Consider the following 26813-nt stretch of genomic DNA (forward strand, 5'->3'; position numbering starts at 1 on the left):
GGGCGAGGGAGGGAGGACCTACCCTCAATCACAGAACAGGACCTGGCTCAGCAGCTGCGTTCTTTATCCATCGCAGTGATCCTGTGCTTAATCAGTCAAATCCAGAGCCCTCCGGGGAGCTGTTCACTGTGAGTTTCTCATTGCCTGGCTTGATACCTACTTGCAGAAATGCCAAGCATTGTCAGCAGCAAACAAAAGGCTTTGGGAGCGGTCCACTGAGCCAAACATCCCACAATAGTCTGTCTGAAAAAAAAACGGGTCATTGGCATCAAGCAGGATATTAGCTGATTTATTGGTTGTGGCTCTTTATCTATAAATTGCAAATTACTTTACCCTTACATCAAAGGATGCTGACATAAAATGAAGAACTATAGCAAGCACTGTTGAAGGAAGGCCAGTGAGGAAATGCGCGCGCTGAATACGGCGTGGGGACACATATTTAAGAACGAGGGGGAAATTGCTGGCTTTTGAATCACTAAGAGCTGTGCATCCTGGGCTTTGAGAGAGGCAGCGTTCAGCTTAAAGACTGCATTTTTTAATTAATTCTTTAAAGCAAAGGAACTAACTGAAGGATGGTTACAGAATCCAGATTTGCGCAAGCTTTCTCACGTTTTCTAACTTCGGAGGGCTTTAACCGGCAGCAGCAGGGCCTGTAGAGCTCCGGGGTTCAGAGGAACAGGCGGGGATGTCGCAGCGCCGGATGCTGCCTCATGATGACAGCTCCTCGGCGGCACAACCGGTTATCACCCGAGCTGCGGCAGCTCCGGCCGTCCCGGGCAGCATGCACCTTGTGTGCCCCGGCTGCCCGGCCCGGCCCCGCAGCTCACCGCCTCCTTACCTCCCCTCAGCGGCGACCGGGGGCGGCCGGGGAGCCTCAGACCCGCCGCGGGCTGCTAACGGCCGCGCTCCCCGGAGCTTGGCGCTTTAACGCCGCGGGGAAGAGCCACCCCGTCTCTAACTGCCGGTCCCGGGCCGGTCCCGCCCGCCAGGTGAGCGGGCCCCGGGCGGCCCCACCGGCCCGAGCGGCCGCCAGCGGCACGTGGGGCCAGCCCGCCCCCGCGGCCGGGGCCAATCAGGGAGAGGCGTGCGGCTCGCGCGCTGCTTGACGGTCGCCGGGCCGCTGCCCCTTCCCCACACCCGGGCGGCGGCGGTGCCCGCGCCCCGCCCCGCGCCTGCGCGGGGCCGCCCCGCCCCTCCCCCTCCCGCCCCTCCGGCGGCGGCGGCGGCGGGCGTCTCGCGGCGGGAGCCGCGGGCGGCACGCGCCGCCCTCACCCCTCGGCCGCGGGCGGGGCCGCTGCTGCACGGAGCCGCCCGTGTGAGGCGGGGGGGCCTGGCAGCCGCCCCGCTCCAGGTGATGCCCGCGGCCGGCGTGACGGCGCCGTTGGCGAGGCGGCGGCCGTTACCGATGGAGAAGGAGGCGGCGACGGGCTCCGCGCGGGCCCTGCCGGCCGCCCCCGCCGGCGGCTCGCACCTCGGGGCCGCCCCGCCCTGCCCCTGAGCCGCGGGGAAGCGCCAGCGGCCGGCCCGATCGCTCGGCTCCCCCTCCCCAGCCGCTATCTCCTCCTCCGTCCTCGATGTCTCCCCCGCGGCGCGGAGGCCCCTTTGCCGCCTCCCCGCCCTCTCGCGCCTCACCGCCGCAGCCCTCCCGCCCCGCGGTCCGGCGGCGAGAGGCGCCCGGCGCCAGGCCGCCGCTGCCGCCCGTCCCCCCCGGCTGAGGAGCGGCGGCGGAGAGGCCGCCGGCCCGCCCGCCGCGATGAAGGTGGAAGCGGGAGACAACTCCATGATCAACCTGTCGGTGCAGCAAGTGCTGAGCCTGTGGGCTCACGGCACCGTCCTCCGCCACCTCACCGGTAACGGCGGCGGTGGGCGTGCGGGGCGGCGGGGGGGCTGGCCCTGCCGCACGCGTGGGGGCCGGGGCGGGCGGGCTGCTGGGCCGGGGGGGGGCGGTGGGCCCGGCGGGGCGGGGGAGCGACCCCCGCGGCACACAATGGCGGGCGTGGGTGTGTGGCATGGCGGGGGCTGTGTGCCCGAGCCGGCTGCGTGCGAGCGGGCCGAGGTGCTCCTTGGGCACCTACATAACGTGTGTGTATCCCCGGGGGAACGGGAGGGAGCCGCGTGTTCGGCGGCTGGAGGACTGGGCTGTGTGCCCGGTGTCTGCTCGAGTAAAGAAGCCGAGGGTGTGACTGTGTTCGCTCACTTTTGTAGTATAGATATAATAAAAGGCTAATGGTATAGGGTATGTGTATATGAGCGAGCTGGTAGATCCCTGTGTGTGAGTAAAGGGTTGTAGGAAGCATGTGTGAATATATAAATATGTATGGAAGGCTGGAGTATGTTTGGGGGAGTGGTTTGGTTTGGGTGGGTTTTGGATAGATGCTCGTTGGCGTTTGACAGCTATGAAAAAAAAAAAAAAAACTACAAAACCCCCAGAGAAATTAACAGGGAATTGGAGGCTTCTCCCCCACCCCACCACCAGCTCCATGGACAATGGGAGCTGTAGGAGTTAAGGAGGTGGCAGACGTTTCCTGACTCATAGACATGATCTTGAGCATCAGGAGTTCTTAGACTGTGCTTTTCTGAAAGACTTCTGTGAACCAAAGCAGAGCTTGGGCTTCCCCCTCTGTTAGGAGAGGGGAGCTTTAGCTGGCTTTGGCAAGAGCTGGCTTTTTTTCTGCTTAATCTCATGCTCAAACTTGGATGTGGACTTCTGTGAGACCCATGGCATGTAGTGGAGAGGTGTATCTTCTGATCTCCTATTCTGCCCAGGGGTAAACAAAATCATAAGCTTCCAGCTCTGAATAAGCAGAGATTTGGTGTCAGTAGCAGAGATGTTACTGGGTGAATTCTTTCTTCTTGGTATAGGGGTATGTCAGGTGGTGATGGATTAGTGGAAAATGTTGATGAAGGGGATGTATTTTAAATATTTATGAAAATACTCTAATATTAATGAGACACTCTTATGCCATCTTTCCCCCCCTGTATAGTAATGATTTATATATATATATAAATATATTTAAAATCTATTCAAGGTGGAAGAAGTATGATGAAAATAGAGGTCTAGGTGAAGTTGGAGCTGTAGCAAAAAAAGTGATCATCCTAGGCTTTATTACTTTACTTGTTCTTGTAAATGTAATGAAAAGGTTATAGAGATTTTTTTGTTTTATTTGATCCGTGAACTTTTTAAGATGTCTGATAATTGTTTTCCAGATACTAGTGTGTCACCACACTAATACAACTCATTTTCTGAGTATTTTTACATACTTATAAAAATACATCTTGTACTCTTAAATCCATTGTGAACTTTCCCCTTTAACTTTTCTTTGTGCCAGACATCCTCTATAAAGTTTTTCTTATTAGAACATTTTGCAACATACACATTTCTGTGAAATTCAGTGCTGAGTGTTAAGTAAGCAAAACAGTTTGTTTCTTCATTCTTTTGCAATAAGCCAGTTTGTTTCTTGACACTTTTGCAATATAACGAGGGGTTGTGCAAGGTATTTTTAATGTGGAATGGGTTTTCTTTTTAATTAAAAGAATCTGAAAAATAATGATTTATCCCTGGTAGTGTTGTTGGAGATTGTCTGTGTCAGTTGTAGTTGCGCTACAGTTCTTGAATTGGAACTTGAATGCCAGCCTGTTGCACTGTATTTTATGGACTGTTGACAGTTAATAATTTCACTGGATTTTCTATATAAGATACACTGTTACAGATTATATCTTAGGAGATTGTTTTTAATAGAAGAATTAATATTAAACAAATAATTGTTGTTAAACTTAGGTAAAACGCTCCTGAAATACTTACCAAAGAAAACTCTTTGTTCAGAAACATAAATTCTTTTTTTCGATGCTAAGAAAACAGCTGTGTGAATGAGTTTGTCTTGTTTGACTACTTAATTTTATTTGCTTTTCCATCTCTGTAAAGTAAAAGTAGAAACTCCTTCAGAGTACTGGGAAAAAAAATACATAAATATACAGTGCTCCATGAATATTCTTTAAGACTGTGTTGTACATACTTTTAGACTAAAAAGCTGTGGTCTGGACTTGGCTTGTAAGTTGCACAAGTAAAAATTTACCGTGTTTATCTAAACAATGTTGATTATGTTTGCACAAAGCTTTAAAATTTTACCAACATCCTTCTTAAAAATTCATTATTTTGTCAAAACTTCCAACAGGAACCTGATATGAACTCCAGCCTAAATCAGGAATGCTACAAACATGAATGGTTTAATTTTAGTGTTTTTTTCCTCTTAATGAGAAGCTGAGCCATTATTTTTTTTATACCTTATATCTGATCTAGGTTCAACAAAAAGAAATTCTGTCTTTCATATATGGCCCAAAGTACCCAGGAGACCGCAGACAACTTAATTCCTGCCACAATCACAACACACTGCAATAGCTAAACCTGCAAGCACTGTTCGTTGTAGCTGAATCTAGGCCTACCAACACAATGTACTTTGCTTTGTGTTTTCCTGCCTTGACGTGGGAGGTGGAGGTAAGGCTGTAGTAACCATGGGAGAGGTGTCTTTTACATCACCCTGTTTTACCTCCTCCAGCAAATCCCAAGAACAGCCCCTTTGTGTGAATGGGTTGTGTTTTAGAGTTAGTGTTAGATCAGCGTTTGCTAGAAGAAGTTGGGTAATAGCTGAATCTGAACTGAAAAGAAAATAATAATCCCAGTTTGAGTACCCATTAAAATAAATTATTTCTTTAAAGGCTACTTCCACAATGAAGAACTTGGTGATATTTCTACTCTTCCTGTAACCAACGTAGATGTTTTGTTTGCATCTGGTTATTGCATGTGCAAAAGGTATAAGCTTCTGGTCTGAGTAGGTTTTATATTAGCCACTGAGGAGGTGTGGGGAGAATGTTGTTTTCACTGTGTGCAGAAAAGTTTATGGGGGAAAAAAGCATGTGTTGTACTGTATTGACTTCTGAAGTCAGGGTTTTCTTCCTCCTGGTGTCCTAAGGTGGTGAGCTCAAGACTCCAGCAACTGTTTTTATACGCTTTGAAATAAAAGTCCATAATTTTAAAGTGCTAGACACTAGTAACTCCTGAATTTGTTGAAAGTGAACATTTGTAAGAGATTATGGGTGCCACATTGAAGATATTCCTTGTCTGTTAAATTTTTATTCTTTTTTTCCCCAAAGTTCTATCTTCTACATATTCGTCCCTGATTGTCTGGATGATGTCTTTGTCCCCTATCCTGTAACCTGAGAGGACTAATCTGTAATTTACGATTTAAATACTGTTGAGCAATTGCTTCTCTTCTGCTTAATGCAGCAAAACAATCAGCATCTCCAAAGAACAGTTTGACTGTATAGTCCTGTTAACTTTGAAAGTACTGGTTAATACAATAATTAAGGAAAGGGACCCAGTGATGGAGGAAATACTGTTGTATGTAAAAAAACTGATTTACATTTGCAGGTATAATATACTGTCCTTTCTTTATCTGAGTAGTAGATGGTAGGCTGGGTGCATAGATCAAAATCTCAAGAGATAATTTCTTTTGAAGTAATCTGTTTTGATTTATGAAATGTTATAGGCGATCATTATTTATTTGGCAAAACAAGCTAAGGACTAGAGGAAAAGAAAAATGCTGAAGATGAAGAGCTAAGGAGGTACTCCACGTTTATTGATGCTGAGTGGCAGTAGGACAGCATGCTCATTTATATAGCTAATACTTGAAATTGTTAGCATTTATAGACTTTGTGTGTTTGCATTTTGGTTTGCCCAGGATGAAGCTGTTGATAGAATGTGCAACTTCAAGTGTTGATATGATGGAAGTGATATGAATGCTATTCTAAACTGTGGCATGCTTTAAAAGCTCTTTTTCTAGTCTTGAAGGTTGTGTATACCTACACTAATATAGGTATAATGTGTATATATAGTACACAAGCATAATGTATGATATGTATCCAATATGTATAAATACCTAAATCAACAAAATACGCCTCTAAAACTGGAGTGATAGGGCATGAATTAAAAGCCATTTGAGCCTTGCAGCTTTTCTGGTAGAAAAAATCCCCACCCAAATCAAACCAGTGGAAAGGAACATAAACTGAAAACAAGGTTTAAGGTAGTGGTTAAGTGCTGAGAATTTAAAATCAACCTGAAAAATAGGTCACGGTTGTCCTTATTAGAAAACCTATGGCATCTGTGCAATAAATTGGATGTGCTTGTAAGCCAGTAAGTACTGGATCTTTCCTAGTTCCCTGTATTTCTTTGGGAACTGTAGAATTTTGATACAAATAAGTTGTGTTTTGGCTACTTAAAGTGATTTGGATACACTGAAAGTAAGCTTTGAAACTCTTAGGGTTATGCAAAAGAAGTTGGAAGGTTTTTTTAAAATTTTATTCTATTCATGTCTCTTCACTAGCTCTATGAGGACTTGACTGAATGTTTGTATCACCAAAACAGCAAGCTAATTAGTATTAGCTACGCAAAGACTGAAATTTTTTGACAGTGTGCTTTTTTAATCAAGGTAGCAACAGTGATCATTTAGGTAAAGTTATACCTCTTAAAGTGTCAATCAGTTAGTATATAGGACATAAGAACGTGCTGGTACAGCTGTTTAAGACACTTCAGTCTCACTTCCTTGCCTGTATAGGTATTGCAAAAAAAGTTCTCACTACTCGGGTATTTTTGAGCAATCAAAGTTTGGCCCATTTGTGTTCAGAGGTCCACATTCTCTGTTTCCTAGTGGCATCTCTCAGTGTTATCCCCAGCCCATTCTTTGCTTAAAGTTTTGCGTCAAGTTCTCTGCCCTCAGCATGTCAGGATAAGAATGACTGTATTGTCCTCTAGGTTTGTGGAGCTTGTAGCCTCCTCTAGTTTGCTTAAAAGATGGGCTGTCCTCCTTACCTTGGTCATCTGTGTTAAATACCTTACTCGGTTGTCTTCATCACTGGCCCAGTTAATCAGCAGAAGTAAATAAGTGAGTGTGTTGAACTACCAGGCTTAAAAAGAGTAAATAAAGCAGGATAAGAAAGGATGATTCTTCCTGCCTTTCCTAGGGAAGGTACTAAAAAGTGATTTGTCCTGTTTCAGCTTCCCAGACTAAGGTGATGTTTTAATGAAGTGAGGTGGTGGTTTAACCAAGTGGATAGTACCTATTCAGGAAGACAAAGAAAATTCTTGGATTCAGAAAAATTGCTAATAAATGTGTAGTCTGTACCTAAAGAACAGGAAACACTTATGTAAAATAGTCAATTGATAAAATTCTCTGAATTGCAGATTTTTTGTTTTTTAACAGCAACTTTAACATGACAAAGATGACTGATAAAAGGTTCATAAATTATTATAAGGCTCTGATTTTGTATGTCTTGTAAGTTTTCTGAAAGTTATGCTGCTGTTGAATTGAGTCCCTCACAAGAAAAGCCACCTTTGCAAGAGGAAGAAAGAGATGATCTAAATGAATGATTAAAAAGCTTTGTGTGATCAAGTTCTCAATTTCTTTGATATCGGATTTTGAAATGCTACTGTCATATGATGATTAGGTAAGCTGTCATTCCAGAATATTTGAGTAGTGTGGTTATTCCTTTTTTCTATTGTTGCATCCTGATACAAAATATTGTCTATTCATTGCTAATAACAATTCAAAAAAATATCCTATAATGGCTCTGTAGGAAACTTAGAGGATCTTGGTACTGAGGGAAGATGCTAGAATAGTTCCAACTGCAAGATTAAGTAGCAGAGTTGTACTTTGTTTCCTGTTCAGGGAGACTTTTGTCTTCCTTTGCTTTTAAAATCCAGTTCTTGTTGCAGCAGGTGAGGATCTCTAGTGAGAATGTGTGTGTGTGTGAGGGCAGGGGAGGAATGAAAAACCCAACCCTTCTAGTCCGTCTGCTCATAGCTTGTCTAGTAACTTGATAAAGAAAAGCTTTTCAGCTACTTTCATTTAACAGATTTAAGTATGTCAGTTGGTAAAGGGTGCATAATCTAGAGCATGTATATTTGATAGAGTTGCCCAAATCAACTCCAAATAGAAGATGAACTCTTGAGTAATTTGCCTACATACAGGACAAAGACAATTAATTCCACTGCTTGCTATGTCCCTTACACTGCTGCCTGCCCTCTGCAAATAGAAGTATCATAGGTGTATGTCCCTAACTTTTTTGTCCACAACTGTCACTTCCCCCTTCTGTCTCCTTCTCAAAGTTTTGATTCTTCCTCCCTCTTGCCTTCAGCTGGACTTGAAGGTGTTCCCCCATTCCACCCCACTCGCCTCCAAGTCTTCTGAATACCTACAAGTTTTAGCATCTACAGTCAATTTGGCAACATTATAAGGTATTATGGATAATTTATAGTAAGAAAGTACTGGGTTATTGCAGGTGTGTGTAACTACCTGTATTTCTTGCATCACTGACTTGACAATACTACTGACTTGGCAACCTAAGCCTCTGAAGTGCTGGTTTCTCACTGGTTTCTTTAAACACTACAGCTGCATTTGTGTGCAACAAGGAATATTTCTGGGTGTTCTCTGATTTCCTTCTGAATGAATTCAACATGTGTGTTGCTTTTAAGGACCAGGAGAAGGAAGTGTGTATCAAAGAACTCAAGTTTATATTCTGTTACCCAACAGGACATTTGGGGCTGGTTCTAGTCTCATGTCTGGTGGCTTAAATACGAAGTGAGAGGTGATGCTGATTTTCCTTGAGCTCGATTTGGAATGTTGTTGTGGTTTAACTCCAGCTGGCAACCAAGCACCATGCAGCTGCTTGCTCACTTCCCCCCCACCCAGAGGGGTGGGGAGGAGAATCGGAAAGAAATGTAAAACTCTAGGATTGAGATAAGAACAAATTAATAATTTAAACAGAATAAAAAGGTAACAACAACAACAATAATAGTTATAATGGAAAGGTGGGGAAAAGGATGAAAACCAAAGGAAAAGGGAGGAAGGAAAAACAAGTGATGCGCAGTGCAGCTGCTCAGCATTTGCTGACTGATGCCCAGTAAGTCCCGCAGCAACAATCACACCTTCCAAACCTCCCCCCCCCCCCCCGTTTATATACCCAGCATGATGTCCCATGGTATGGAATACCTCCTTGGCTGGTTCAGGGTTCAGGTCACCTGTCCTGGCCGTGTCCCCTCCCAATTTCCCATGCCCATCCAGCCCTCTGGCAGCCAGGGCCCAAGAAAACAAAAGTCCTTAACTTAGTATAAACTTTGCCCAGCAGCAACTAAAAACATCAGTGGGTTATCAACATCGTTCTCAAATCAGACCAAAAACACAGCACTGTCCTAGCTACTAAGAAGGAGGTTAGTTCCATCCCTGCTGAAACCAGGAAAAAATTAAAAAAGACCTAAGATAGTTGCTCACTGTGCAGCTATTTTGTTTAAAGGTTTGTAAATATTTTTGGTTCCTTAGTTACAGAGCAGTAGTTAGCTTTCCCATAATCTTTTCTTCTAAAAATAGACTCATCCTAATAAGTCTGGAAAGGTCAAAGACTGGAAATCGGTTGCCTTTTCTAGCTGTTGGGGGCTGACAATGTCTGCAGACACTGATTTCCTAAAAGGTGGTGCAATGCCTATAAACTCTGTGGATGTTAACAGGGAATGGCACTGTCTCAAGAGTCACACTTTCTTGGTCCAGTTTCAAGCTTTTCAGCTGCAATGGTATTTTAGGAGAGAGTGACTGGAAGTGCAGCTTTCAGTGTCTAGAGCATCCCCCAGGTACATTTGCTGAGAGACAATGTCAAGAGCTTTGCTGCTTCTCCTCGTAGCATATCTATATATTGGCAGCTCACTCTAGAGTAACTGGCTGCTGAATAGGCTGCCATAATTGCAGGTCCCCCTCACCTGGAATGATGGAGTCTGCCAGTGTTTGGATTCATGTTAAATGAGGATGAGTTTATCTCATTCTGATGCAGTTTTATGAAATCAGTTGATATGAACCTGAAGTCAGTATCCATGACAGCACACCTTCCAGAAGTTTGTTTATAGATTGTGGAAGGACTGGTGGGATGATACTGATCAATACCCCATTGTCATAGTTATGGAGTGTTTGCCAGTCTTAGAAGCCTGCGGTTGTTGTGTAACCTTACCTAAGAACCAAGCATTTTCTTCAACTGCAGATTTGAAATATGTGTTCTCAGAGTATCTCTGGAGTATCAGGTTATCTTTACTTTAGTAATATTGCAGAGGTCCTTGATTTTTTTTTTTTGATAGTTGATTCATCTCCTGCAATCTGCCTTACTCAAGAGAAATGAAAATTTGGGTCAAGAATATTGTCAGCACTGTCCTGATAATCCAGGCCTCTTTTACTGAGTAATTTGCTTATTAGTGTATGCTGAGTGGTATGGAAATTGTGTGACAGACTTAATTGCAGGAAAGGATGTTGTGTCCAGAGAATAGACAGCATTTCCACTACAGTATTTACTGGCACACAAAGCAAAACACCCTCTTTTGTATAAGAACAAGTTTTAAAGCTGCATTCAGCATCACGTTCACCTGCCAACAGTTTAATTTTGTGCTTCTCTGAGTAATCTGGGAGATGGGCTCAACCACATTACTGTGGAGAACTAAATTGGGAGACTGAAGAATAGGCACATAATACCTTGTAGGTGGAAGGTCTTCAGAGATCAACATCTGCAAGCAAGGAAATGCTTTGTCTTGCCTACTAGATACATTCTTTCTAATTTCTGTTCTTCATGGTTACTCATATGGTAAAATGGAGCATAGACCTTGTGGGTGATTTCACTGCCAGTGTTGCCAAAGCAGTTTAGACTTGAGGACCTGTTCAGTCTATTGCTGAACTAGTCTGCTCAGTCCATACCTCTAAAATTATTATTTGTTATCTGTGAACAGTCTATTTGGTCCTCATGGAAATGATCCTCCATGGGACAGGAGCTTAGTTGATATTTTAATAGAATAGTGTTTTGAGCTGTTAGGAATCTGTTTTTGTGACATCTTTCGATGAAAGGGTCATCCCTGGCAGCTCTTCTGATGTATGCTAGAAGAATGAAAATGTTCATTCCTGACAATGTTTTCCCACCTGAAATTGTATGTGATTTACTTTGCAGGGAAGTAAACTTTTTTTACTATCTTCTAAGGCTTATTTCTCTATGGCCAAACTGTAGGTCTAGCAGGACTGCTGGGTTCTGTATTGACAGATCCTTTGATTCATCTCCTTGCTGATTTGCTTCCACTAGAAAAAAAACAATGGGAATACCCAAGCTGTACCAGTAACAGACGAGGCCTGTTAGGACTACAGGAGAGGTTCCCCTCCCAAACTCCCCACGACCATGGCAGATTAGATATCAGCAGTTTATCTTTCTTAATGCTAGTAGAAGGGTTTGTCAGGTGTTTGTAGAGTGACGACTTGGCACTCTTGCCACTGTTCTGTCACAGTAGCTTCTGAGAATGGTGAGACATCTAGTGAAACCGTACTGCAGTCGTTTTCCTTTTGCAAGGATTTTTGGCACCCAACTTGGGGCCAGAGTGAAGGGATGGAAGATCTGAGGAGAGCTGCTTGGAGCCCCTGTCGGTATATGCGTGTGTATATCCAAGCACTTGGGAAGGAAATTTAGTTCTGGAACTACAGCTGAAATCTTAATTGAATTTAATTTACCACCCATCTTCCTTGCTGCTCTCTGAAGAGGGCCTTTTGGTTGCCATAATTCAGAGGAGTTTTAAGGCCTGTGACATAGTTCTGCTTTTTATGTCTGTGTGAACGGGAAGGGGTTGAGTTACTCTAAGTACTAAGTGAAAAGCTTAAACTCTGTGCTATGATTATACATCCAATATTGACACTGGACCCAAAGGGCTGTGGTTATCATGTAGCAACCATTCTTTCTCAGCATCCTTTCACAGTATGTTTTGTTAGAACTGCTAAGTACTTAAGTTAGCTAATTGAGTCATATTTCTGCTCCAATGACTGGTGTGTGTCAAGCTGTGATAAATAGTACAGGCTCACCTCATAGACAGCAAGTATCTTGCTGTTGTAAGGAAGCTGTATTATTTTTTTGAGGTGGAACTGCAGCAAAAAATCTGAATTAATGACAGTTTTGTGGGATTATGTCAGTCAGCAAATTGGGGCACATTTTCCTGAATTCTGTGATGATCTATTCCTACTGTAGTTGACTTAAAAAATAAATTATTTTTTTCTCTTTTGTTGCATTTTGCCACCCTACTAAGTTATAGTAAAACCAAGTGAGAAAGGTTCTTTACTACTTATGTAGTTTCATTGATGGTTCTTGCTCATTTCTTTGAAGGTAATGATCATGTCTGCCATTCTTCAGTGAAATGTTTGTACTCCACATGTTCTCACGATCTATTTCCTTGCTTAGTCGTTTAAATAATAGTGACTACCTGTCTCTCTGAAGTTCTGTGCTAAGCAATTGGAAGCAAGGAGTTAGACGTGTTAAAATTTCTTGTTGAAATTGTAGTGTTTTTATTTGTGCCTTTGAAGCTAATTCAATAGGACGCTGTTACAGCTCCTGGGTAGATAAACTGAAGTCTTTAATCTCAGTTTTCCCATTTGATGTTACCTGATGCTGTCTCTGTTTGTTTGGCTGTTTTTTAATACAAAAAAAAAAAACCCAAACAAAGAAACAACCCGCAATTCTTGACTATTTTTCTGGTTCGGTTTTTGTTTCAGAGAATATTTCATTCCTCGGGAGTAGTTACAATACCTGGTAAGAAGCTGCAATTAACATTGTTTAAAGACACCATTAAAAGAATGACAGAATTCTTGTAATAATACATCTGAGTTAAGAATTGTGACAAATCTTTTTTATAGTTTTTTGATCATAATAGTATTGTTGCTTTTTGATAGACTGCTAGAAGTGGGAAAGTGTCTTGAGCATATGCTGATGTTGTCACATTCATTCCTTGTAAGATTGAAATCAGTATTGCTGCTCCCTTACTGTTGGTTGTATGCAATGTTTTAAAGTTTCTTACTTACAAAATACTTGTCTCAGAAATATTAACCCTTTATTTGACTGCTTTCTTTCAGAGATGTGGTACTGGGTTTTCCTGTGGGCTCTCTTCTCCTCTCTCTTTGTCCATGGTGCTGTGGGAGTATTAATGTTTGTGATGCTGCAGAGGCATAGGCAGGGGAGGCTGATCTCTGTCATTGTGGTCAGCATTGGATTTCTGGGTTCTGTAACTGGAGCAATGATAACCAGTAAGTCCGTCTTTTGTTTTGGTGTTTGTATGTTTTTTTTTAATCTAACTTCTAAAAAGAAAAACCCCACTTTTTCATAGTTATTTAACTGTTTATTAAGGATTTTGCCTTAGTTATATAGCTATCCTAATGATAGTGACAACTGAGTTGCTCCTCTATTGTGTAAAGATAAAACTACTATAAATTGTCAGAGGAGTACAGAAATCATCCTACTCTTCTCACTTTGGAAACATTGGGTACCAAACTATTCAAAAGGTATATACTCAGCAGGTAATATCTTCTTGGGATCAGGAAGAGCAGTCCTGCCCTGCTGTGCTTGTTGCAGATTATTATTATTTTTTTTTTTTGTCAGAAGCTTTTGATCAAGATCACCTCTTAGTAGCCTTAAAGGCATGAGTTTCTTTTGGAAATGAGGCCCTGATTCCATTGGTTGCAAGGCTGAATTCCTGCTCATTTTCTTGGGTCTGCTGGAGGTTTTTAAATTGCACTTGGATAGTATAGTACCTTGCTCTTTTAAAAGAAATTAAAGTGCAACGTAGGTAGTGATTCACAGCTAAGAAAATATGTTTGGAGAAGTTACGCTTGGCTCATGGATTTGAAAGAACTTTCCAGTCTTGACTTGGCCATAATGTTCCTTTCAGTTTTATTTGGGGTAAGGAGGAAAGGGAGGAAGGCCATTAGACACCCTGCCCCACCTCCCCCCACCCCCCTGCAAGCACCCCCACCCCGAATAAATTAAGCTATGCTGCTGTTTTAGGTAAAATAAAATGCTGTTTGGGAAGGGCATCTGTTACAGAGTTTATGTTGTTAGTCTAATGCCTACCGCTTGATATATTTTTTTAGACATTTTATATTTCTTGGCATTGTATCCACAGATAAAGAGCTAAGCATTTTTTGTTAAAGCAGTATGCTGAAATTTTCATCGAAGTATCAATACTGTTCTTCCATCTTTCCTAAGAAGTTCTGTTACCTGTGTCAATAATGAAATATGTACTATAAGATCAGTAGGACGCTTTGGCTTTATCATATCCAGCCGTGTTTATCTAACTTATAAATAGACTACGGTAGCTTTCCTAAGCAAGTAGAACCATGGTGAGTTTTCTGTTGGAGATGGGGGGTGAGAAGTAGTGAATATTATTTTTACAGGAAAGAAGTTTGTGCTTTGTTGTTTGAAACAATGCTGGTAAGGAGTTCTCAGCATCAAAATCAGTTAATTGAATGGGGCCTGTGTTAACCCGAGCAGTAGTTTCTGCCAGAAGATCTTGTTGACAAGATAGTCTATCCTGAAAAGCCTTGGAGGGTAAGGAATTGTAAAGCTAACCACCATCATATAGTCTGTAGGCAAGCCTTTCTGCCTTTCATTCCCATTTTTCTGCGTATTGCCCAGATTATCGGAACAGTGGTATCACTTCAACTTTACACACATTCATGGAAGATTTCCAACAGATTATTTCTTACTGCTACTGAAAGTCCTTGCTTGTTGGTTTTCAAGATTAAATAAAAATGCAAATTTCATTAAAAGTTTCATGAAGACTTTCCTAAGAAGGTTGTTTTGATTGCTGTGTATTTCTCAGCCTAGAATTGCCATCATGTAACACAGTATAGTTCAGTATTATAACTCTCCTGGTTGGTATTTTTGCTAAGGTGAGGTGGAAGCAGTTGAGTGCCTTACCTTACATGTTATGCTGATTTTTGTCCTATGATTAAAATGGCAGTGGCCCTGTTACAAGGTCAGCAGTGTACGAGCATTTCTGAAGAACTGAAGATAGGAAATGTGATGCTGGAATATGAGGCTTTTACAGTATTCTATAGTGGGGAAGGTTCGGTGTTTCTCAGATGAAAATACTTTGTCTTTTATCTGTGCATAAGAAGAGGAGCAACACAGTTTATTTTTGGCATCCCAGTTTTGCAGGTCAAAACATTTAACAAGCAAGCAGTACTGTTTATGTGTAAATTCACCTGGAACTTTTTCCAGTCTTAGACTGCAGGCTTGTTGTGCTGTTTCTAGAGGTTTTGCACAGAGCACTGCAACTTGGTTAGCCGAATACTTTTACTTTCAGATATTTTTGTTTCTGGACAGCACTGGGTAGTTTCATGCAGAAAAAATTCTGTGGGGAGCTTCTAAAGACAAATTATGGTGATAAAATGTTAGAGAGGATTTTTAATAGCTATTGTGCTGCAAACTGGGATTGCAAGTTGAAGTATTTAATTGTTTGGATATGCCTGGTCCAGTGCTTAGAAAACTGAAATAGCAAGATTACTTTAATTTTGTATTTCCAGTCCTCTGCATTGCTTGTGTAGGTGAATGAATGCAGTATAGATTATTAAATAATGCAAGTTTAATTTTGCTCAGGTAGATCTGTCAAACTTTCTGGCCTTCTGGGATCTTTTTACTAGCATATAGAAAAGCAGGAAACCCTTCAGTTTCTAGGCTTTGAAAAACCATGGAAATTTATGATTATTAAAAGAAGTATTGAGATTTACTAAATAGCAGTGGATACTGTCCAAAAAAACTCCACTCAACCAAACACAAAACCTAACCCTAAGCCAACCACAGATAAATGTCAGGCAGTTTGAGGCAAGGTTTTTAGCTGTATTTTATCCAGAAGTGTCTGTTCTTCCTGTCTCCAAGCACACTCAAAGCTTTTTGGTGACTTATTCTCATTTCCCTCATTGGCAGCCTATTGTGGTATACTTTGGCTCTGTACCAATTGTGCTGGGTTATGCATTACAGTCTGCATTGTACACTGTTACTTGATTATAAAAACATAATAATTAAACTAAAAAAAAATGTTTTTATTACTGATGTTTTCCAGAATAGCTCAGTGTTTTCATAAGAAGCCAAAAATTTCTGTTACTGATTAACTAATAGCATCAAAATCTGGTATTCCAATTTGGTCAATTTGAATTCACTTTGAGAGTTCAATCATCAAAATAATTTCAGTGTCAGTACTGGGCTCAGTCTAAAGGATCTCTTTTCGATTTTGACAGCAAATACTCAAGGAAAAAATGGAAAAGCGTATGCAAGGTAGCTGAGTGAAATAATGTAAGGCTAGCCTTCTGGTGAGATATTTCTGACAAAAAAATACTTTACAGAATGTTTTTTTTAAAAGAACAACGATAAAAATAAAAAAAACCCAAAATTTACTCGCCTAACAGTCTCATGAATACTGTTTGTAGATACTGTTATGGCCACAATTATTAGTGAATTCTGTTCTTTCTAAAACTTTTGTAAAAATGAAGTGTTACTTTTTTAAGGCGTTCGATGAGTCAAATACACATTGTGCTTTCAGAAAATCTGTTGGAACTTAATGTATTTGTGTCATTAATGTTTTTTTGATTACTTCAGCAGACTATTCCTGTTAATGATGCTGCAAAACCAAGAAAATTCAAAAAATGAACTCTTGCCTATTAACTAAAAAATTACAGTGGCTTTTTAGTTGTCTTTTGAGCCTGAAAAAGGCTCTGTGATCTCTGAAAGCATTTAATTATAACTAGATAGCATCTGAGCCATACACACCAAAGATCTGTAATTGAATGTTGAATTTTTGTCTTTGGGAAAAATTAATTCATTCTGAAATAAAGGACAATAAACTTAATGTTTGTTTTTCAGGCAAGGAAAGCAAGCACTGTATAGAAATCACTAGTTCAGAAAGTATCAAAAGCTTCATTCTAGAGGTTTAGATTGAGTAAATTTTTTACCTATGGACACAGGTGTATACAAGCCTGAGTTTTTTGAATGAACATTTTAGATTCTTTATAAAGCTCAGAAGTTGCTTGCACAGAAAATGTTGTTCTGTATTGACATCCTTTTGATTGATTGATGCAAAGACTCTTCTTTTTCTCAGGCATTTGCTCTAAGACATCACAGCTGTACATTTGCTCTGAATATTTTTTGTTCAAATGCATGTGATAAATTCAGTATATAAAAGAGAGTAGAAGGCAGTTAGTAGCACCTGGCTTTGTTTACACGGCAGTATTTTATTTCTGGTTTATCCTGGCCATTTGATGTTATACATTGAAGATTTGCATTACAACTGTAGAGGAAAAGTGGTTTCTTAATTTTTAATGTGTTATAGCTCAAAATCTAATCATATTAGCTAGAAATTTCCTTTCATACATATTCATGGATAAGAATGCAATACTTTGATCTTTTTCTTAATTTTTTTAACAATTTAGTAGTTTAAATTAAAACTAAACTGGTAGAATGTGACTCAGTTATTCAACCAAAATATTAAATTAAGCTGATAGATGTGTGTTTACAGTTATTTGGTAGACATTAGAAGTTTTTCTGTTGTCTTCTCCCTGCCTATACAAGCAGTTTTTAGAGGATTTTTTGCTACTTTGTCAAATTAGTGGGAGGCAAAAATGTAAGAAAAGATTTGAAGATGTCTGCAGGGAAATGGCAAGATTCAGTTTTCTTAAATCACACTGATGTTGGAAAAGTTAATCATTTTTAGTGGGGAAAATCATTCCTGAAGGACTGACATAACTAGACAAATAAAAGCAAGGCTAATAATTTTATAATGCCAGAAAGTAATGCAGTGTTTGGTAATGTTCTATAAATAGTTGATGCATAGGCACAGTAAATATTTTTTTTTTTAAAAAAAAACCAGCAACATATTTAAGCCTTGGCTTTTTCTGTGATTTGATCGTTGTTTTTCTTGTGATTCTTAGGTGCTGCAGTAGCTGGAATTTACAGAGTAGCTGGAAAGAATATGGCTCCCTTAGAAGCGCTTGTCTTTGGTGTTGGACAGACAGTACTGACATTAATTATATCATTTTCAAGGATTCTTGCAACGCTTTGAGACTTATGTAGAAGGGGAAAAAAATCAACCAGTGCAAAGAAACCTTTAATCTGAAGAGAAGCTTCCTGAAAGTGGATTCATCAGTTGATGAACGTGAATTCTAGTGCAAGAGAAAGGAAGCATGTGGAATGTGCACTACAAAATCCAGAGGTTCAGTCAAATGAGCAGACTGCCCTCTAATGTCAGAACTGATGGCCTTCTGCACTGCGCCTGATGTGCCTCTGTCGCAGGCAAGGTGCAAGTCGTGTGTTCGAAGCTCAGATGAAGCACCTTGAGTAGTTGCCAGTCAGGTTGATGTGTGGGGATGGGGTCATTGTGCTTGACAGTGTTGTAATAAAATAAAGGGGCGCTCCACAAAATTGCTGTATGTGCCAAACTTGGAGTCTTAGTTCTTAACTGTTGGTTGGGTAAGCTTTGAAATTGTAATTATAGAAAAATGCTGTGAACACACACTCTGCTTGAATTCAGGTAAAATAGCAAGATAACTGACTTTTGTATCAGCAGAGTCTCTCTGAATGCTGAATATTCTTATTTAGCATTCAAAACAACTGTTAGGCCTGTTTTGAAGTGTAGGTGGATTTGGATGGGGCTTAAGAAACAGCTTTAGCAGCTGTGATGTCACTAGCACTATGTGTAGAACGGCTCATGGTGGTTTTCTGAGCACATCATTCCCTTATGGTTTTAGCTTGTCAGATATCAGTAGTTTAAGGAGACTGTATGAAGGTTTGCGTATGCACAAACAAATCTTAAATTGATGGTTTCCTTAAAATTACTTTGTCTTAAACATACAGATAAGCTACCAGCACTTCTGAAAACCTCAAAAAGGCTACTTGTTGCAAATAAGCTCCCTGTATTTATTTAAGCACTGATAGGACTCTTAACCCTACACGTATTCTTCCAAGAACACACAAATATAACAGACTTGAAGAGAATTAAACCTATGAGGAAAATGGAAAGTGATAAAAATATGATATTGGGTTTCTACTGAACAAAAAATATTAAATTTAATAAAATTGTCTCTATACTCCAAGAGTTTGCAACTGGGCAGTGCTAATGTATTTACTACCTTGTTTCTGAACACTTTGTATCTTTGGAAAATTATGATACCTGGAACTTCGAAATACTTAGTTTTCAGTAGAGTTTGTGCTTTTCTAGTTTAAAAGGGACAGTAGTGTTGTGCATGTGAAATGTCTTAAATGTGAATGTTTTGGAGTGAATAGAAATTTGAAGTAAATATTTATGAAATAAAATTTAAAGGGCACGAAGTTCTGTGTGAGGAATATGGATGTTTTACATCTTTTCTCAGCTGAATGCTATTCAGCAGTCAGCTTTTAATGCTGACAGTAAATTGCTCAAACATTTTGCTGTTAAGATATCAAAAAGACTTCTAGGACTGTTGAAACAGGATATAGTTAAAACATAACTTACAATCGAGTCATATTGCTTAGTGCTTCAAGATATTATAATGAATTAACCTGTCTGCCTTTATTTTACTCCATGTACACTGTTTTTGTTTGTTTTGGTTTTTTAAGTGCTGAGGATGCTAATATTATTTCTTTTCTTCTAAAGTATTTAAGTCTGGTTTGAAAAATGTACAAAGTTACAGGCTTTGCAGGGAACAATGTAAAATGTTATAAACCTTTTCAGTGTTATATTTTTGGCTTTGAATTACTTTAAAATGTGGTTTAATATATATATATTTGTTATTTTAAATGTCTTCAAAACCTTAGTTTTCATGGTTTGGGGGTTTTGTCTTGTGGCTTTTACTTTCTGCTGATACTTTTGGCATAACAATCATTGCACTTTAGTAGACAATGAAATTACTACTTTTGTAAAAGGCAATTTAAGCTTCTCCCCATTGTCTTAAATTATGAGAACTGCTTTCAGGTATTTAAGTCAAATTGAATAATAAAGTAAATGAAGATATTTCTCGTAATGTGCCTTGTTACATACATTTTTAGGGGAGAGGATTTTAAAAAAAAATCAAATTACCTTATCTTCATTCTTGTTCTATTTTTGCTATTTCTAATTTAGTTATTTGATGTCTTAACAAACTTTTAACACATTTCTGTTTGACAACCTAGAAATGCTTGTCTGGATTAAACCCAACAGTTTAATGAAACACTGGATTCAGTAATTTAGATTCTCATGATTTTACTTCACACTGGAACTTCTTCCCAGTTTCCAAATTTTGATTCTTATTTATTGTATAAGGCTATTATGCTACCACTGATCAATGGCTTGCTGTCTTTCACCAAGTTAAACTAACGGACAACTGCTATCTTACGAAATGCATATACAAAACTTTTATTAACGTCATTCTTCTTTTTAATTGCAGTGCCAATGAAATTGCTGTTGTAAGTTTCCCCTTTTGACAAGGAGGCATCTTTGCAGATGTTGTTACCTTCCTCCCAGCTGTTTTTTATTGCGTAGATCATTGTAATCACTTTTAAGACATTGTTAGGTGCTTAGTTGTCTCTGGTTTATATGGCATTATTGCCTGGCAACCATGAAGAGGCAGGTAATGTAATGCCTAAGTGGCTTAACAGAGACGAAGTTATGTATTTGGTAGAAAATTGTTTTTAACTATTTCTTGTGAAGAATAGATGAGGCAAATAGTTTGTCTATGATGTATTCTTTGATCATAGCATGAATTTACTGCATAATAATTCCAGCAGTGAAAGGAAGTGTAAGTGGCCTTATGTCTGTGAAACTTTAAAATTTCATTCCACATCCTTCGAAAGAACATTGTTAAACATAAGGTGCTCTAGTCAGTGCAGTGTATGTGTGTATATATGTGTGTGTGTATATATGAATGATGGTTTTGGAGTGTGTTCTATACCTTACACATACAACTGAGAACTTTTGCAAGAAAAAGAAAAATTATTTCAGATAACCTTTTTCTCCCCACTGCACCTAACGCCCCACCCCCCCCCCCTAGTTGTTAGGCTACAAAGATATCTTGTGTATGAATGGCACTGATAGTACTCTGGGTCCCTTTGGACAATACAGCGTTGTGCAGATGTCCACACAGGGTCTTTTAGTGCTATCTTCAAATAGCTCTGCCTGGCTCTGCATCATATCACCAGGCACATTCTGCATTGTTAATGATTAGTTTCTAGTAAAGAACAAATAATACATCAACACAATCTCTGGAGGAGGGAGGAATATTTAATGTGAAGAAGCTTCTACTGCTTTGTTGGAAGGTGCTGCTGTTAATGATTGCAACATTCCACACATTTCCAATTTATCAGTATGAACATGGAATCATAGGTTTGGAAGGGACCTCAAGGATCATCTGGCCCAGCCTTTCTTGGTAAAAGCACGGTCTAGCCAAGCACCCTGTCCGGACACATCTTAAAAGTGCCTGATGTCGGGGAATCCACCACTTCTCTGGGGAGATTATTCCAGTGGCTGATTGTTCTCACTGTGAGAAACTTTCCCCTTGTCCCCAGTCAGAATCTCCCCAGGAGAATTTATACCCATTACCCCTTGTCTTTTCCGTGTGACTCCTTGGAGGCTCCCTATTTACATCATCTTTGTAGCCACCCTTTAAATACCGGAACATGGTGATAAGGTCTTCCCCTAAGCCTTCTTTTCTCAAGGCTGAACAAACCCAGTTCTTTCAACCTTTCCTCACATGGCAGGCTTCCCACTCCTCTGATCATCTGTGTGACCCTCCTCTGGACCCTCTCCAGCCTGTCTGTTTTTTTTTTTTTTTTGCATAGAAGGGCCAAAACTGAACACAGTATTCCAGGTGTGGCCTGACAAGAGCTGAATTGGCATGGGATAATGATGACTTTACCTCTGCTGATGATGCCCTTGTTGATGCAGTCCAGCATCCTGTTGGCTTTCCTTGCTGCAGCAGCACGTTGTTTGCTCATATTGACCTTGTGTTTGCTAAGGCCCTCAGGTCCCTTTCTGCAGAGCTGCTCCCCAGCTGGGTAGATCCCAGCCTGTGCTGTGCTCCTGGATTATGTTTTCCCAGGTGCAAGACCTTGTTTTTGTCCATGTTGGAACTTCATAAAGTTTTTGTTAGCTTACTGTTCCAGCCTATCCAGATCTTCTGGCAGGGTGGCGCTCTCTTCCAAAGTGTCCACTTCTCCACTCTGGTGTCATCAGCAGATTTCATCAGGGTACGCTTGATTCCATCATCCAGATCACTTATGAAGCTATTGAAGAGCATTGGGCCTGATATTAATGCCTAGGGGACCCCACTTGTGACAGATTACTGATTTGAAAAGGAGCTATTTACCATCACCCTCTGGATGTGGCCTGTCAGCCAATTCCCCACCCACCACACAGACCACTTCTCTAGACCGTAACACATGTTTCTCTGGGAGGAGGCTGGAGGAAACTGTATTGAAAGCTTTGGAAAAATCCATGTAGACAATGCTCACCGCTCACCCCACATCAGCAAAGCAGGTTACTTTGTCATAGAAGGTGATCAGGTTTGTCAGGCAGTTTGCCCATGGTGAATCCATGCTGGCTTTTCCCAGTCACATGCTTCATTTGACTTGCGATAGCCCTCAGGAAGATTTGTTCCATAACTTTCCCAGGGGCTGAAGTAAGGCTGATGGGCCTAAATTCTCTGGATTGTCCTTTAAGCCCTTCTTGTAGATGGTGGTGACATTAGCATTCTTCCAGTCTTCTGAGATGTCCCCTGTTCTCCATAGCTTCTCACAGATTATGGAGAGTGGCCTTGTAATGTTGTCAGCCAGCACTCTGAACACCCTCCGGTGGACAATGGTCAGGCCAATTGATTTGTAGGGGTCAAGCTCTTGTAATAGTTCACGTACCAACTCTTTCTTCATGGGTGGTGGCCCTGGGTTTGCATCAACCTTTGTTTTAGTACTAACACTTGGTGTGCTCAGCAGGATCCCAAACTCCCCATTGTTGTGATCACTGCAGCCAAGGCTACCACTGAGATATTACAAAGAAGCTTGTCTTGGTTTGTAAGTAGCAAGTGTAGCAGTGCCTCATTCTTGGTTGGTGTATCTAACGTTTGTATGAGGTAGTAGTCCTCTGTGCGTTCCAGGAGCTTGATGGATGATGTGAGCTGCTGTATTGTTCTGCCAACAAACACCTGAGTAGTTGAAGTCACCCATAAGAACTAGGTTCTGTTGACCTGAAGCTTGCTTAAGTGACCCAAATACCGCTTCATTGGCCTTGTCGTCTTGGTTTGGAGGTAGGTAGTAGATGCCTAGTAAGATCCCCCTTGGAGATGGCTCCTCTGGTCTGGACTCAGAGGCATTCAACAGGACTTCCACAATCACTGTAGCTGGCTTCTATACATTCAAGACTGTCCTTAGCATAGAGCACGACTCCTCTTCCCCGTCTGTCTCTGTGAAACAGCCTATAGCCATACATCACCATCCTTCAGTCATGTGAGTTGTCCCAACACATTTCAGTTTTTCCTATATCAGAACTGTCTGAGCGCTCCTCCTCTTTGCTCCCCAGCCTGTGTGCGTTGCTATACATACACTTGAGGTTGTTGGTCTGGTCCTCATCTTGGGAGGCAGCTGAGGAACATTTCTCGCTGCTCTGGTTGGCCTGGCTTATTCCCCAGATCAAAAAAATTTGTTTTGACTCAAAACCCCAGCTACGCTGCAGAAAAAAATCTTCCAAATAATTATTGTCTTTCATTTTATGGGCAATTCAGAGTTCATGAAACTAATCTATGTACCATGACTGGTGAGATAATTTGAACTTTGCTGTTGATAATTTTTTAAAGAAACCAATAAATTAGGCAATTTTGAACGTTCAACATGGACCAAAGAGAGTAGTCCTGATTTTGTGTAAAGTAGCTTTCTATTTTTGAAGTACACTGGTTTTATTACTCTGATGGAAATAATATTCCCTCTTCAACATATTGCACAACGATATTTATTTTGCTTACAAGTTCCATTTGAATTCTGTTGGAGGGGGAGGCATATATAATGCCATTTGAGTGGAAGCTGTAGTGGAGTCTAAGCTCAAATAACTGTAAGAACTGATTTAATCATTATTTTCTGGTTTAATTTATGTATTTCCTGTGCTAAGTGTATTCTAATAATGCTTTTCCTGCATTAAATCTGAATATGATATCACGAGTATATTAAGCTGCATGGTTTTGTATACAGCCATTCAACATCACACGTGTATTTCCACATAAGCACGAACAGTATTGCTAAGTGTAACAAAGTGTGGATGAATCAGTTAAGGCCAAAAAAAAAAAAAAGAGTGACTTTAATAACACTTAGAAAAACAATCGTGAACATAAGAATTTTTTTAGTTACTCTTCTGTTTCTAGAAATATGCTTTTTCATCTTGTGTTTCTCAGTTAAGGGGTAAAATGTGGAAACTAGTTGTTAGGATGACAGCTGCAACCTAATCTAGTTCCAAGCAATTTGAGGTAAAATGAAATTCTGAATTTTGTTCATAAATTATAACGGAGTGCTACATATATGTAAATGCTAGAACATAACCCTATTCCAGTGTGACCAGAATTTAGCATACAACTGCATCAGCATATTGACAGAATACCTTTTGAATTATTTTGTTTTTTCAACCTCTAGATTGGGAGCAGCTCAAGGTGAAAAGACTGTTCAAATCCTCAGCTGTTGCTTCAGAAGGAGTAAGTGTTCCTTGTGTACAGGTGAATTTAACACAGCTGAAAGTTTGTATTGGGTTGAAAGTCAGATATCTGTCACCCCTTCATTACCACCACCACAGCCTTTAAGGTCAGTGGGATAAGTATTCTGTACTCCGTTACGGCGGTGAAACTTCAGCTGAGCTGCATTAGTTTGTGTAATTAACTGTAAATCCTTTGATGAAAATGAAGTTGTCATAGAAGTTAGACTTTAACCCAAGAGTAACCCACCATTTGATACCTTGTAAGTGAGAAAGATTGTGTCCCGACAGCATGCTGTTTCCCAAACTTGTGCCTAGAATTACACTGGAAATCAGTTTGCGTGTTAAGTTTACATGTAATCACACAGATATCTCAAAGTCCACAAAGACACGTTACTGCTTAGGGTATTCTTGCAGTACAGTACAGCAGGCGTAAAAACAGTTCTAAAGTAACGACCTAAAGAAGTGTTTTCTTTCAGGAACACCATTTTTTCACTTCTAATTGTTGATCTTGTAGATACTGAACACTTTAGGAAGTTACTGCAGGGGTACTAGTAGGATTTGTCAGTTGTTAAAGGGAATGGATACTACGTCCTTTTGTGCCTCTTCTGTGAATTGGAGAAAAGCCAGACCTATAAGGCACAGTAAATACTGAGAGATACTTGCAATAAAATAAATAATACTTGATATAAATGGCATTTCTTTTTATTCAAATCTAAGTTTAATTCAGGTATTTAATATCACCATTGTAAAATCTGTTTCTGGATTATCCATTAATATAAGATGGATGGATGAAGGCATAGGAGCTAAAAATCTAAAACCTTTTAAAATGACTTGGCTGGAGGTTTTACTTGTTTGAAACGTGTTTAAATTTATACAGGTAATGAAGTTTTGAAGGCCTGTAATATTTTAGGGGTTTAGAGAGTAATCAGGTATTCATGTAAATAAACTTTTGACTGTGCCAATATATAGAAGAGCACATAATTCTTCAGTGGTTCCTGTAAGCATTTCTGAAGATAGATACCTATTTTACAATCAGAAAAATCCTACAGTATTTGACATCTGTATTGATAACTGTAACAGTTGTACTATAAGCTTTACAAATACAAATAAAATCAGTATTTTAACCATTTGGATTTGGCTGAGCAAATAAGGAGGAGAGAAAAAAGGGATTTTGAAAATCTTTAAAAATGAAAAAAGCAAAAAGTATCCATTAGCCCACTGACAAAATTGTGCCCCACCAATACTGTTTTTCATCAAGCATGACTTAAACAATAGATCATACACAATGCAGCATAATATCTCGCATAATATCTCTCCATAAAGTGTCTTGTGGATAGAATGCATTCTGCAAATTTGTATTAGAAATAAATGTTTGTATTTTCACCTGGTGAAGTTGCCTAAGCTGGATCGTGAGCTAGGCATTGTTACGAAGCTCGAAGGTAGTGACAACAGTGATGGAGAGAGTGATTTAACATATAGTTGATTTATGTTCATACAGGACTATATTACACTGCGAAAAAGGTATTCATTCAGAGTTGTTGATGTTCTTCATGTAACAGTTTATCTGCAATTAAAAATAAAAGGTGAAATTTAAGCTGTAAATACTGTATACTATTATCTTTCCTTTTTTTAAGGAACTTTTTTATTTCCCTGTTTGTGTATAGTTCTCTATGTATATATTAAAAAAACACGAACCGACCAGAACATTTTGAGAAACTTTTCTAGTTACCTTCTGCATTTAATTGCAGTAACGATCTAAATGTGTCCGTTCAGCTGTTTGTTTAGTTCCAAGTTTTCATGGTATGCTTTCAGGTTCTTTGAAAAGCAGCAATAACAGTTGAACAATTATTTAGAGTAAAACTTTGTTCTGCACAATTTCCACTTCCATGCTTCAGAGTGGAGGCGCAGTGGAACACTCACCCAATTGTAAGATTTCAGGATCTTTTAAGGAGGTTTTATCTTTTTCTTTTGGGATATGAAATGTTTCGTAGCAGCTTATATACAGAATTTACAAGTCAAACACAATTTCTCATGCTCATTTATTTGATTAAAAGTTTCTGTTAAAATATTTTCATAAAACTTCCATAGCTTATTGCATGTTCTTATAAGTAATCATAAAACTATGCGTTGACCTCTGTATGAAATACTCTGATAACAAAAGTTTTACATTTTGTGAGCCTGATTGAAGTGTACAAATGTACACATAAAATAAAGCTAAAATTGGTAATTAAGTGATGTACTTTCTTCTAGACTGTAATGGTGT

At 40.0% G+C, this 26813-nt stretch overlaps 1 protein-coding gene across 1 annotated transcript; it reads left to right on the top strand.

Annotated features, from left to right (window-relative positions):
• The first annotated feature begins 1199 nt into the window (after window positions 1–1199).
• TMEM170B (transmembrane protein 170B) lies at window positions 1200–26794 on the top strand. The gene is made up of 3 exons (XM_056332279.1): window positions 1200–1850; window positions 12957–13127; window positions 17805–26794. Exons 1-3 carry the CDS (start codon window positions 1754–1756, stop codon window positions 17933–17935), a joined length of 399 nt encoding a protein of 132 aa, XP_056188254.1. The 5' UTR covers window positions 1200–1753; the 3' UTR covers window positions 17936–26794.
• The last annotated feature ends 19 nt before the right edge of the window (window positions 26795–26813 follow it).

This window comes from Falco biarmicus, chromosome 3 (assembly GCF_023638135.1).
Source record: "Falco biarmicus isolate bFalBia1 chromosome 3, bFalBia1.pri, whole genome shotgun sequence".
NCBI lineage: Eukaryota > Metazoa > Chordata > Aves > Falconiformes > Falconidae > Falco > Falco biarmicus.

Bases quoted from the DNA above. Each gene is read 5' to 3' on its own strand.
- TMEM170B (XM_056332279.1), top strand. From the start codon at position 1,754: ATGAAGGTGGAAGCGGGAGACAACTCCATGATCAACCTGTCGGTGCAG. The intron at 1,851-12,956 runs GTAACGGCGGCG...GCTTTCTTTCAG, and splicing joins CGTCCTCCGCCACCTCACCG to AGATGTGGTACTGGGTTTTC. The intron at 13,128-17,804 runs GTAAGTCCGTCT...TGTGATTCTTAG, and splicing joins AACTGGAGCAATGATAACCA to GTGCTGCAGTAGCTGGAATT.